The sequence below is a fragment of the Xenopus laevis genome, chromosome 1S (assembly GCF_017654675.1).
Source record: "Xenopus laevis strain J_2021 chromosome 1S, Xenopus_laevis_v10.1, whole genome shotgun sequence".
NCBI lineage: Eukaryota > Metazoa > Chordata > Amphibia > Anura > Pipidae > Xenopus > Xenopus laevis.
This window is the reverse complement of record NC_054372.1, coordinates 86,427,918-86,442,867: the sequence shown is the minus strand read 5'-3', so window position 1 is coordinate 86,442,867 and position 14,950 is coordinate 86,427,918. Positions and strand designations below refer to the sequence as shown.

Here is a 14,950-nt window from a genome sequence, read left to right as displayed (position 1 = left end):
TCTTGTGTATCAATCAATGTGCACATCATTTTTTTTTAAAATGTAACTAGTCCTTTGCGCCTTTTCCACATGTGCTCTTTGGGGATTTGCTAACAAAAGTACTTCTGCTTTGTCTGAATTGTATAAAATAGATTAGGACAACTTTTTATAAAAGCTAATTGTTAATTAAGTGACATTAACAAAATGTTTTTATATTTATATTTCTTAATATTAATGTAAAGCCTTGCCCACCTTAATAACAATATCCCATGACATGACAGACATGTCAGTATTTACAGTATAACTGAAAAAGGTGTTCATTTTTCACATATTAGTTTGTGAATTCTACATGTGTTTGTGCTGATAAACTGTATTTGCTTTAATGGCCTGTGTTTAGCCTAACAGACCCCTGCCCCTTATACATACCAGTCTATGTGGGTACAACAACAGAAAGCATTTGATAGCATGGACAGAGTGACACTATTCATATGTGGGATGGAATCTTGTTTCAGTACAAAGCCAAATGTATGTGTTATACATTTTTTAACTTTTCATTTTAAAATAAATGTTTTGCAAACTACTTCATTCATTGAACCTATTTCTATGTGTTACAATTTTTACATTTTTTTTTTAAAGAGAATTAAAAGTGAATGATATAATCTATCAATTGTTAAATGTAATTTAGCCTAAAGGAGATGAATGAATGTGAAATAGTGCATTGTATGGAGAGTGTCCATACCATGAAATGTTTATTACATTGCACTTTGTACTTAAATAGCCATGACTGATATTGCATTTACCCCCATATGTAATAAGGAGGCACTAAGTTTGCCCAAGTGGAGTAATTTATTGCAACCAATAAGATGTTTGCTTCTAAACAGGTGATCAGTAAATGCTAACTGCTGACTGGTTGCTATAGGTTACTGTACCTTTATAACATTACCTTCCTTCTTATTCTCTTAATTCTCCATTTCAGATAAGTAATTTGTGATGTTCTGGGATGGTTCAGTGCAGTGGTAGAACCTGTGCCTCTGTGGATGCTCAGTGCCATGCTATAAATTTAAAAAATGTATTTTAAATTGTGATTTACATATGCTTATCAGCAGTGATTAAACGCCAATCTACCAAGCCACAAACAAACTTTTTATTTGTGGTTAACTGCTGCCTTTAGTAACAGGAGAGGTTCCTAGAGCTACTGTATAAGGCAGCAGTCACCCTGCTGAATATCAATAGCAGCAAGGGAAGCTATAACCTTCAGCACACTTCGAGCTGAACTACACAGAGCGCCGTTGTCTGACACATCATCATGCGAAGATACACATGCGACGTGTCGGATGTGCAGAAGATAATGGCAGCGAACAGGAAATCGCACACACAAACTACATGTATCCGACTGTCGGATGAAGACGCAGAACACTGCGTCTTTATCCGACTGAAAATAGAAATATGTTCAATCTTTAATAATCTGCAAAATTTTGTAAAATGAACATGTTAATTAGGGGGTGCGGCCACACAATGGGTGTGGTGAAAAAATGTTTGGCGCACTTAATTTTTTCATCCCTCTTTTTATTTCCCAAATGTTGGGAGGTATGATATGCTTCCTATTAATTACAATGCAAAGGCAATCTTTGGCACACATTAGTGTTTATTGTGGAGTGAATAGCTGGAGGGCCAAGACTTCCCAGAAGGAACCTGTGTAATAACCCCATGAATCATTGCCCTATTATTATATAGCGTTCTAAAGCTGGTGACATTTCATCTTAACCATTGCAACACCATTTTAGCTAGTTCATTCTAGGCTAGGTATTCACTATCTGTCTCAGCCTCTCAGCTGTTGCTGACATTTAGAATCAGAGAACTCTAGTATTGCCCGCTAAAGCTATAGCTTCAGAGCAGGTAAAGCACGTTAGTCAGTATGTACAGAATTACTGAAGTGCAAACAATTTGAGCAGTAGGTGCACAGTTATGAAACGGAGTTTTGGTTTCAATACCCAGTCTGTTTTTTGAAATGCTAGTTTGTCTGTATTAAGATTCAAATCCCATCCAAATTAAGCCAGAACTCGGTCAATCTTATGTTAATATATGAATGAATGAATTGAAAATAACAAAATAAAACATTGTTCTATTTGTATTTCACAAGAAACTTGCATCTTGTGTGAGAGATGTTTATGAATTCCATTATTTTTGTAGCATTTAATAAATCCATACATTGGAAGGTTGGAGCTGATCAGGAAGTCTGGGTCTGGGTCATGGGAGAACATTCGTCTGATAAACCCTATGACGAAATCTGTGATGAAATTATTGCAGAACGGGCACGCAAAGAAGCAGAAAAAGAAGCAGAGGAATTAAGGTAAACTTATTTTCTGCTATTGATCTGACTGGGTTTTAGGTAGTTGAATAGACATAATAAACCTTATTATTAATATGGGGCAAATTTGAACCTGGGCAGTAACCCAAGGTGAATAGTCATATTTTGCTTTTCTTGTTCTACCTTGTTCTACCTAGCAGGTTGAAAGGTTCAGTTCTTACAGCTAAAGTTTAACGCTGGCCTATGCAGTGATCTGTGTTGGCTCACTTTTGTAGGTAACTGTGGTGCAGGTATGGGACCTGCTATGCAGAATGCTCGGCACTTGGGGTTTTCTGGATAACGGATCTTTCTGTAATTTAGATCTTCATACCTTAAGTCTACTAGAAAAACATGTAAACATTAAATAAACCTAATAGGTTGGATTTGCTTCCAATAAGGATTTATTATATCTCAGTTTGGATCAAGTACAAAGTACTGTATTATTATTAGAGAGAAAAAGAAAATCATTTTTAAAAATATGGATTATTTGTTTAAAATGGAGTCTATGAGAGACAGCTTTCCGGATAACGGGTTTCTGGATAACAAATCGAATATCTGTACTATATCTGCAATTGTATGACTAACTTAAGAGAAGGATTTCTACACTTTTATATTTGGGAGGTTATGTAGTATATGTATAAGGTTTCTACGGGTCTTCTCAGCTGTGCCATGGGCAAAAGGAACTGTGATAGTCTGCATATAAAAATGATTTATTACTTAGGTATGTTTATGCAATCCATACTAACATTTTTAATGTTATCATCCTGTCTGAAACATAAAGAACCATTGTGAATGTGTTATCTTAAGCAGGTGCTTTTTATCACTGTTGTGCCATTTACTGATTAACAGTCAGGCTGAAAATATGTTATACACTGCTGTATAACAACTACTGCTGTTTTTTAGCTTTTTTTTCTCTTCAAAGCTTAGGCATATGTGAGCAGATAAGGGCAGGGCCGGATGTACATAGTGGGCGCCCCTAGGCCCACTGCCGTTCGTCACCCCTGTCCCCTCCCCTTTATTTGTGCAAATTTTCATCATCTGGACTGGAGCAATGGGGATTGGTGCATGGGAAATTTAAAAAATTATTGTATCCCCAGTGTTTTTGAACCAATGTGGGTGTGGTTGAGCAGCATGCCGACCTCTAAAATCTTGCCGCCCTAGGCCCGGGCCTAGGTGACCTTTCCATAAATCTGGGCCTAGATAAGGGTGTTGTAGTTTAAAGGGTTGATGATCTGCTCTATATAACAATACACATTTGAAACTGAAGTTCAGGCCACCTTAGCGCCATTTTATGCACAGTTTTTGAATGGTGCTAAGGCTCATAGCAATGCTCCAGACCTACCTTGCATGACATGCTAAGTTGTCTTGGTTACTGTATATCCTTGTCAGTGCTCATTTAAAAACAATAGGGAATTTGGCTTCCAATCAGTAATAAGCAATATTTAGTCAGCTGCAGCAGGAGTAATGAAAGCAAAATGTGGTTGGTTGCTATGGGTTACTGCCCAGTTACAAATTGCGAACCTTTAGTTAACAAGCCCATAATTTAAAGGAATTGTTCAGTGTAAACATAAAAACTGGGTAAATAGATAGACTGTGCAAAATAAAAAATGTTTCTAATATAGTTAGTTAGGCACAAATGTAATGTATAAAGGCTGGAGTGATTTGATGTATAACATGTCAGTCAGACACTACTTCCTGCTTTTCAGCTCTCTTGGTTTACACTGACAGGTTACCCTGGTTACCAGGCAGTAACCAATTAGAGACTTGAGGGGGGGGGCACATGGGTCATATATGTTGCTTTTGAATCTGAGCTGAATGCTGAGGATCAATTACAAACTCACTGAACAGAAATGTACCATGTGGCCCCCCTTCAAGTCGCTGACTAGCTCAGAGTTACAGAGCTGAAAAGCAGGAAGTTGGATTCTGGCTGTTTTATTACACATCCAGTCACTCCAGCTTTTATAAATTACATTTTTGGCTAACTAACTATATTAGATACATTTTTTATTTTGCACAGCCTATCTATTCACCCAGTTTTTATTTTCACATTGAACTGTTCCTTTAAAGCGCCCCTTTTCAAAGTTATAGAGCAAAGGTATCTGTGGCTAAGATATCATATAAGTAAATTCTGTGCATTTATTTCACAGAAGGCCTCTTTTACCATTAGCAAGCAAGAAGGACAGCATTGCCATGATGAGATAAGTGCCCATTTGTGAATCTTGCGTGGATTGCTTTCACTCACATGGGGCATGTAAGTCATATTACACGCCCTCTATTACATTAGCACAAAAAAATGCAAAGTAATGGGAACCCTGGTCAGTGGTGAAAAATACAGAATTATATTGTGCCTTATTGTGCTGTGTGCTGTACATTGCTTCAAAATGTGCTATGTTGAAGCAATGGAAGTTTTGATGCTAGAAGTAGCAGGTGTCAAGGCACAAGTGCTTCCAATATGGTCTTTTAAAGACCTGAAATTAGCATCAGCTTATTTTGTAAAGTTATATGTGACCCATCTGAGTCTAACTGCTTTTTTATTATTTACTTAGTTTAAATTCTCAAAGTTTAAGTTTTAACTTGCATTTGGTAGCAGTAGGTAGCATTAGGTTTTACATGATTTCTTCTTAAACATGAATTCATTTGCTAATTGTCCAACAATGTTTACCCCTCAGGAAAAAACAAGAAGCGGAATTGTCCCAACTGTCTACCATGACACTGCAACCTCACAACACCACCATGGACATACTAAAAAAAAGCACTGAAAACAAGAAAATGGTCAATGAAAATGTCAGAATAGCAGATACACAAAGCAATAATGATGAAAACCAGGTAATGAATTATAATCTCTATCCCTAACAAGAACTAATAATCATTTTTGAAAGGCATGTAAACTAACCCACTGTGAAATATGTCACCCTTCTCTTAGCAAACATTTCTAAAGGGCTGGCTCGAGTTTATAATTAACCGTTCTGCAAACTGAATATATTCTCTAAACACCAATTTCTTTCAGCACTGAATGGTAGACAGGTCACTTGTTTCTTTTGTCTATGTGCAGCACTCTAGGACCCTGAAAAATCTATTTCTCTTGTATGCTGGTTGCTTCTATTTTATATATATTATTTTTAAAATGACCCACTCTCTACAAAGTGGTTGGTTGTGTGCAGTGTCAGACTGGGACACCAGGGGCCCACCCAAAAATCTTAGATCAAGGGCCCACACTCAGTACTATTATAATTCCTCTCCTCACGCAACCTCTATTCTGCTAGACTCTTTTCTTTACATGTTATAATCTATTATTCAATCTATTTAGTCTCGTTGTTCTGATAGAAAAGGGTAATGGCCATGAAATATGCCACATATTTTGAAGCAGGAGGGCCCACTGACACCCAGGCCCACCGGGAGTTTTCCTGGTATCCCTGTGGGCCAGTCTGAGTCTGATACTGGTTGTGTGCAATAAAAAGGGAAGACAACAAATAGCAGAACTGATAAAATCAAATCACATTCTTAAACAGTGGCAAGAACACCACTACAACCCCAGCAAAAAAATCTTCGGAGAGGCACAGCACACAGTAGTTCCTTTCTGGACCCCCCCTCTACCATCCCACTGGCTTGCATCCTTCACTCCTGCCTAGTCTTGCCAGGTAAGGATATAAGCATCTGTGAAAGGTGGACTTTCTAAGACTACAGGGTAAGCAGACCTTGAAGTCTGGGTCCCCTTGTGACCCTGGGTCTACTTCCTCTATAGTTACGCCACTGTTGCGGCAAAGCTTTTATACAAGTCATTTCAATCTGAGATGATTTATTTTCTCAAGTTTTACATCACTGTGTTATACTACTGAGTTTGATTATTTTGTTCAAGGTAGTAGCCATTTTTTGTGGACTTCCATTTCAGCCTCATCACAGTAGTTAGCATACACAAAAATCAGGCTGAGTCCCTACAAGTGTTCTGTAACTGAGCACTAATGGGTATGATTTTTACCCCATAATGCTCTATCATTTGCAGCAGATGATTTTGTATATGATGTCTGACTTATTGACTGATATTCATGCTGGTCATACAAAACCTTCTGCTTTTCCTTTCCTTATCCAGCACCACCATTTACACAGTTCTGGCTTTACATTTATGCTTTTTATAAAGTTTTATAGGTATGTTTTTTGTGTGGTTATGAATCACTGAAAACACATTTTTACTTATTGTGGCTGCCACTTGCAAGTTATTGAGTATTAAACAATACTGAACTGAAATTGAGTCATATGGCATCATTCATTTGGCATTATTTTCCCTCCAAACTAAACCAAATATTAAAAAATATTTCCTCATACTCCACTTAACGTTAGGGGAATTCCAGTCCACTTCCAATCATAACATAGTCACATATCTGTAAAGGATTAACCAGGTATTTACATTTTATAAACTGTGTAAGCTAACATTTTCTTTTGTTGTTAAAGTTATTTGTAGACAGTAATATTACAGATCCACTATGTCATAATGTAAAAGAAAAGCATTTTACTGTACTAAATAAATCTGTATCTTGTGTGCACACTTTCAAAAACGCCCATATACTGTTGCATTGTATATAAAGTTCATTATAGTCAACACTTGTGGGCACATAACATTCCAAATGAATTTCCAAATGAAACCAGACAGAATCAGAATATAATCAGAATATAATTTATAAGCAGGCAAGCAAGCAGGCAAGCAAACAAGGATGGTTGGTATCTGAGATCCTAAAAATTGTTAGTAAAAAAGTAGGGATCAAAATAAATTCAAACACTGTGGCCCTAATCACACCACCCCCTTCCTTCCTATTAGGGGGTTAGACCAGGGGTACTACCTCTTCAGATCTGCCACCAGATTTGACAGCAAATTTGGCAAGACTTAAGGGATATCACTTGGTTGGATTTTTTGTCTTTTTTCAACTGCCAGTTAACTATGTAAACAATCCTGCTCCAACCTTTGTTGTGACTATTTTGGCCTACAGATATGCAGAAATACATAATACAGGGGATATATCTCTGCCCTGTTAATCTAATTATCTACCTCACTACAACCAAACATGAAGTCGCTTCAGTTTCTTTATTTGCCCTGTTTAGCCGAAGAAATAACAAACCATAAATATTTTGTAACTAAAACACTACAAAAGAGTATGTTCAGCACATTAATTGAACTCATGTTGAACAAGGGGGTATTCCACGCCTTTAAGAATGTCAACAATTAAATTTCTTCCTTACAGCAATTTTATAGTTATCTATGCAAGCCGTAAGGGCAGAGAAACATGGTCAGATTCAGGGAGATTAGTCGCCCGGCGATTTTTATTCAGTCGTTCGATCTAAGCTTTTGCGCAAAATCAAATATTGAATTCGAAGGATTTTTACTTCAAGGGTCGAATTTGAGGGTTTTTTAACCCTCGAAATTCGACCCTTGATAAATCTGCCCCTAAATTAGTAGCAATCAAACCAAATTAAGTTGTTTCTTTGACACCAAATAAGTATGAATATAAACTCAATTAAAACATTCCCCTTTTAGTTTAACCTCAGTAGTCTTGCTATTCCTGTTCTTCCTAGACCCTTTGTTGTAAGGGGCTATGGCCAGTTCCCAGGTACATTCTCCATCTCCACATTTCTATTCCTTTTATATATGCCACAGCTTCTTTTTCAACAATAGAATATTTTGGTTATGCCTCTATAATAGGCCGTAATGCAGATGCAATCGCTTTCTCTATGTGATCTACCATAGTAAAACTTGTGCTGGACTGTTCACAGTTTCAAAGCTGTGCCAAACAGATTCTGTGTGTAGATGAACCGCACCTCTCACCCTTTCCACGATGCTTCCTGCCCTGGTGGTGCAGATCTCTCTAGACGGTTGGCACACGTCAGTACAATGTAGAATATTTAAGAGAATAGCACAACACCATATATGTTGCAGGTGGGGAGCTTACCCCTTTTATTTAAAGTGACCACCTGTGCATCAATGTTTCGGGGGGGATTAACCAGGAATAAGTCAGGACCAAGGGAGGGTTAATCCCCCCCGAAACATTGATGCACAGGTGGTCACTTTAAATAAAAGGGGTAAGCTCCCCACCTGCAACATATATGGTGTTGTGCTACTCTCTTAATTCTTCTACACCAAACAGATTCTGGCCAAACCAGACATAACGTTCATTGTTGTAGTGCTCTGAGTCTAAGAGGTTCTGCAACTGAGAAAATAAACAATGAACCTAAGACCTAAGAAGGTCTGGAAATCAGAAAGAGACGGTGCTTGTATAACAGCGTTGACGTTCTCAGGGTCAGGCAGTAGACTATCTTATGAAATTATATGACTCAGAAATGATAGCTATGTTTGTCTAAAGTGATATTTAGCAAGGTTTCTGGCACACTGGTTTTACATTAACTTGCAATTTAATTTTGTTCAAGCATTTCATTCAGTAACACTGTTTGTTGGGAACTATATGATTTTAAATGCAAAACGGACTTAGAATGCTAATAAGCAGTGTATATACATTAAGGGACCTTGACGTGGCATGTGAGCTTACTGTACATATTGTGGCCACGTCTCATTCTTTTAACTTGAAAAAATATTGCAGTCATATATTATTATATCACAAAAACCAGTAAAAAAAAGACTATTAATAATCAAGCTTTGAAGAAAGAAATACTCACAACAAGATATTAAAGTACTGAGCTGGAGGCAACAGCAAGGCGTGTAGCTGTGAGCACTTGATTAATCAAGGCTTGTGTGTGTTTCTTGTTAAAGGGATTCTGTTAAAGGGATTTTTATAGTGTCGTTTTTATTTCTAAATTACACTGTTTACACTGCAAATAATTCACTCTACCATGTAAAATTCCATTCCTAACCCAACAAGTGTATTTTTTTAGTTGGAATATTAGTGTGCATGCAGCCATCTCAGGTCATTTTGCCTGGTCATGTGCTTTCAGAAAGAGCCAGCACTTCAGGATGGAACTGCTTTCCGGCAGGATATTGTTTCTCCTACTCAATGTAACTGAAGGTGTTGCAGTGGGACATTAATTCTTACTATTGAGTGCTGTTCTTATATCAACCAGGGAGCTGTTATCTGCTTACCTTCCCATTGTTCTGCTGATGGGTTGATGGGGGGGGGGGGAGAAGAGAGGGGGTGATATCACTCCAACTTGCAGTGCAGCAGTAAAGAGTGACTGAAGTGTATTAGAGCACAACACCTGCCAAGGCCAGGGCCAGTATTACAAATTTACCGGCAATGTAGTTGCAGTAAATTTGTAATACCCTTAAAAAAAAGCCCTTGGCCCGCTCCCAATCTGCTCGATACATACCTTTTTTCTGCCTTCTTGCCATCGTGTAATGTGGCTCCACCCTTTTTAATGTCACAGCCGCCCCCTTTTACATCATTGCCCGTCCCTTTTGTTCCCGTCCCCACTAATGGCCGGTGGAAATTTTATGAAAAGATGTCAACCCTACCAGCAGGTAGAAGGAGAGTCTGAAAAAGTTTGTGCTGCTTGTCTTATACATGTCACTCACCATCTTTTTAGTGTTTTCCCAAGTGATTGTCCAGGTTGTCTTGGAGAGAGGTTAGTGGTCATGTAAAAATGGTAAGCGAAATGCTTGGTCAGTACAATTTATAGACGTTTATCAAGTTCTTTTTGTGGTGGATCACTTTTTCAAAAGTTTAGATGAAGTAGTTGCTGTTGCTTTAATATAAGTTTTACCAAAGTGGTAGAGTCGGAGATATAAAAAAAAATAGCAGCAGATGTCTCTTTAGTCTGTGGGTTGATCAAGTCTTCAAAAAAAAAAGTAACTCATTTTCATCCATGTGCCGTAAAAGAAGGGCGCTGTGCTAGGTTTGAACAGGCCCGGATTTATGGCGAGGCCACAAAGGCCCAGGCCTAGGAGAGCCAAACTTTAGGAGTGGCATGCCGCCCCACCGCATCCGAAAATTGGGAACTCAGAGTTCCCCATAGCTATCATGCCTGTGCGCTTGTGCGCGAAGGGGGTCGGGGTAGCGTGTGGTCTGCAGGCGCTTTAGTAATGTGAACATTCACTAACTGCACATTTAATGCAGCAGGTTCCTCCCAAGTACAGCAGTATCTTTACTCACAATGAAAACTTCAGTTTTCATTCCAACCAACCATAAGAAATGGAACTCTTAAATAACTGACATGTTTTGGGGCTGTCACAGTGAATCTTTTGCAAAGTATTTTAATGAAATATCATCTAGTAGCATAGAAACAGCTAGGTTGGGTAAGCCTATAGAAGATCACCTTACATATTGCAAATACGCTGCTTAATTGGTCTCAAAGAGGCCAAAGTGGCATGTTAAATCTGCCTGTTTATGGACTGCTACAAATCGTTTTTTTCATCATTACCATGTCCACATTAGTGGAGTTTATATCATTCAGCAATCACATTTACTCTTGGCATTTAAAAATAGTTTCAAGCAGTAAGAGCTGTTTCATAAGTGCTAAATAACTGGTAGTATATAGAAAATTTTGTGTCTTAAGTCACACCAGGGTTCGGACAAAAAGGTGCAGGCTGCTGTAAAAACAGACATCCTGGTTACTAATTTGTTATGTATATTATATTATATTCACAGTGAGAAAAATAAATGGTGAGACAGCACTGTATTAACAGCTTAATTCAGCCATTACAGCCCCCTAGCAGGATGAATGAATGAAATTCACTCCTTTCAATAGAGAATGTATTTGGATTACACAGTATAAGTTTAGCACACAGTGACATCTACTGGCCAAATATATAAACACCACGGAGACTAGTGTAGAAAAAAATTACAATTTTGTAAAACTTAAAACCAGCTTCCTGCTTATTTCCTGGTGCACAATTTCTAAATGCTTTCTCCCAGTAATAGTGATTATTGTACTGCCTTGCTTAGAAAAAGTCAGTGGTCCGAAATACAATAGTTTTGTTATACCAAAGCTCAGCAGAATATAAACAAAAGTTTCCATCAATAAGTACATAGCTCCCTTGTATGTTGCACCTACTGGTGCTGAATCTGGGGAATATGAGCAGTATGTCTTAAAATAACACCTTCGTGTTTTCTAATTGGAAATCAGGAACTTTTTCCATTAGTAGAACAAGCAATATTTGTTAATCTGGGGATTTAAGTTGCTCAATAATTATTTATTTTATGAATTACAACTTTAGGAGAAATATAATGGCACAATGCAATACTGTACAAGAATCATCATAGTTTGACTTGCACATGAGATTAATTTTAACCATGAGGTCTAAAACAACCTTAAATCTGGCCAAACAGTAGGTGATCCTCTTTAGCAATGGCTCATGAGCAACATGTTGCTCACTAACTCCTTGGATGTTGCTTCCAGTGGCCTCAAAGTAGTTTCTAATTTTTTAATTCCAGGCTTGGAGGCAAGCTTTGGCTGCATCAAAACCAGATGTACTGCCAAACACAGCCTCCTGGAGGGTGCCAGTCCATATAGGGGCTACCCAATAGCCAATCATCACCCTTATTTGGTACCCCCTGGAATGTTTTGCATGATTGTGTTGCTCCCCATCTCTTTTTACATTTGGGGACCCCTGCTCTATAGTATTTTACTGGATACTGCATGAGTGGCCGTTATGGCACTGTTCCTTCATTATGTCAGCCTCTGAACTTGTAACATGCCTGGGTGATCAGATAGTATTGTTATAGGTGACTAAAATGCCCACAAAATATATAGAATGTATGTATTCTGTATACTATAGAATGTATAGTATTCCAGACAATTTTATAGCTTGTTTGTTTATACCCAAAGGGGGTTTAACAAAACCTGTTCCTCTTTGTGTATTGTTAAAGAAAAAAGAAAATATCCTGAAAGCCCAAGAAAAAGAGAATGACAGACTTCAAGAGAGAACTCAAGAAATTTATATGAACTGGAAAGAAGCACAAGAAGTAAAACAAAAATTAGAAAAAGAAGATAAAGAATGGCAAGAATCATGTAAGTAGTGGTACAAATATAGTTGAATAAAAGAGTCTGGGCACCCTTTGCCAAACTTACATATTTACTGTAGGTCATGCTTTAAAACATAGGAACAAAGCAAGTAGTTATTGTGGCATGTGTAAACTTTGGAAAAGCTTGGTCAGTATTTAGTAACTCCCCCTCTGGCACAGATTACAGTTTGTAAACTCCTTTTGTACCTAGGTAAGAGTCTTAACATTTTTGCCCACTTTTCCTTGCAGATCTGTTTTAAGTCCGAGATCTTCTTGGTTTGTTTTGCATGTTTAAAGGAACAGCAACACCAAAAAAATTAGTGTTTTAAAGTATTGTACATGTAATGTACTTTTGCTCAGCACCGGTACAACTGGTATGTTTGATTCTGAAACTCTGCTATCGTTTATGTATATAAATAAACTGCTGTGTAGCCATAAGGGCAGCCATTCAAAGTTGAAAAAGGAGAAAAGGCACAGGATACACAGCAGATAACAGATAAGCTCTGTGGTATACAATGGGATTCTTCAGAATGTATCTGTTATCTATTGTGTATCCTTTGCTTGAATGGCTATACCCATGGCTACTCATCAGCTTGTTTATATAAAATATAGTTCTATTTCTGAAAAAACTAGCCAGTTGGACCAGTGCAGGATAACAGTACATTATATTGTCATTCCTTAAATACACTTTTATTTTTTGGTATTACTGTTCCTTTAAGGTCTGTCCACAGATTGTCAGTGATATTTAGGTCAGGGGACTTTCATTTGGCTTTTCTTCAGGTAGCTCATGGTGACTCTTGATGTCTGAGTTTAAGGATTTGTTGATATTTGGTGGAATCCATTTTTCATCCATCCATCTTCATGTTTAACAGCTGGTGAGGTGTTTTTTTCCATCAACTGCTGTTCTTTTTTTTCTGAAAATAAGCTTTTGCTGTTTTTGTATATCTGAGACGTTAACATTTGTGATGTGGAAAAGTGCAACCTCCTAATTTTTGTGTCAGTCAAACCTTCCTACTGGTCTTGCAATCTTATGAGGGTTTGCCTAAAGTTTGTGGCCCAAAGATGTCATGAGGTGACAACTCATAATGGCTATTAAGGACTAATAAGTAGGAAAATCAGGAACCCTTGTCGCTAGACAAGTTGAAGGAGGACTACACTTTTGCACATGACACAATTGCTATGTTTTAAAGTTTGTAACCATGCAAAACAAATGTTTTTTAAACACCCTGATAACTGCAGTAGCCGTTTACTACTTTCAAGTGCTTCAAGTGTGTCATTTTTCTAAAGAGTATTGTGAGCATTAGGTACCTTTCAGAGACTTTTTATTAGAAAAACATACGGTTTAAAAAAAAATAAAAAAATGCTCATTTGAACAGCTTCTGCATATTGCCATCATTTGGAGGCAATGTAGTACCCTTTAGCACTCCAGCACTTGCATCTGTACCAGCATTAAATAGTAAATGTATAATTTATTTTGGATAAAATGAGAGCCATACATTCTCTGGCAACGAGGCAACCAGATGGCTACCGTGATTCTTGCATTACATATAAGACATGTGTTTGTAGAGGCCAACACACAGGAATAGAGCAGACTTTAGTGATTTTCATTGGAAAACGACTGCATGACAGATGTACCTGTTTGTATATAACTATGTATAAAATAAAGGATTCTTCTGTATGATACAGATTTTTGATACTGCCATGAATATGCATGCAATTATAAATATAAATTATAAATAACCCCCCAATAAGAAAATCCCCTACATACTACCCTAGGTAGTCTCCCCTCCGCTTCTCCCCACATAGTTAACCCTGAAATTGCCCCTAAGAGTTCGCTCATGTATCGGTGCAGAGTAAGTGCAGCAGAGCTCATAGGCTTCTCCTTCCAGTCTTCTTCTGTAAGTGAGCACCATATTAGCGCATGTGCAGATGGAACTGCCCTTGTACCAAAAGTGCCAGTCATTTTTTTAAAGGGAGAGGACCTGAAGAAGACCAGAGATCCGGAAGATGGCACCCATAAGCTCATAGGGTAATAGGTAGAGGATTTTCTTATTGGGGGGGGTTAGTTCTCCTTTAAACATACCCCTTGGATAGACTTGAACTTGTTTGGGGCAGTTTGTATGTTTTGCTTTTTGAAGGAAAATTCTGTGATCGGGAATATGTTAGATATCATATAGCGAGAGAGGGGCAAAAGCAGATTTTATCGGGGATCACAGGCCCTTTTTTAAGTGTGACTCTAGGACACAATATTTCCTGCTTTTAGTGTATTGCTCTACTGTAAAGGATGTATGTTGGATATATTATTTTTTTATACAATATTTGTGGTTCTACAAGAGTGGTAATAGGAATTGTGTCTTATGTTATCCTCAGTACAAAAGTCAAAGAGGGCAGATGAACGAAGAAGATCAGTGGCTAAACAAGCACGGGATGACTATAAGAGACTATCAATGAAGGGAATGGAACGAGGCAGAGTGGCTGACACAGCCAAGAACTTTGGAGGGATAAAACGGCCACCTCTACCACCAAAGCCAAAACTAGCTACACCTGCAAATAACAGTAGTGTAAACAGGTAATACGTTTTATTAACTTTTATGAACTAGTACACTGTATAGTTCAGAGAAGAATATATAGAATGCTCAGTCACTTAACCAGAACTTTGGTTTGCTTTATTGTTCAACATTTCATC

General features: G+C 37.8%; 1 protein-coding gene across 2 annotated transcripts in view; it reads left to right on the top strand.

Moving 5' to 3' along the window:
• Positions 1-14,950, top strand: part of sh2d4a.S (SH2 domain containing 4A S homeolog) — a 38,712-nt gene that overhangs the window by 17,291 nt on the left and 6,471 nt on the right. For both annotated transcript variants that reach the window (XM_018243556.2, XM_041579856.1), the window contains 4 exons: positions 2,170-2,329; positions 4,996-5,152; positions 12,130-12,271; positions 14,635-14,833. In XM_018243556.2, coding sequence (XP_018099045.1) covers positions 2,170-2,329; positions 4,996-5,152; positions 12,130-12,271; positions 14,635-14,833 — 658 coding nt within the window. The remainder of the gene's footprint in view (positions 1-2,169; positions 2,330-4,995; positions 5,153-12,129; positions 12,272-14,634; positions 14,834-14,950) is intronic.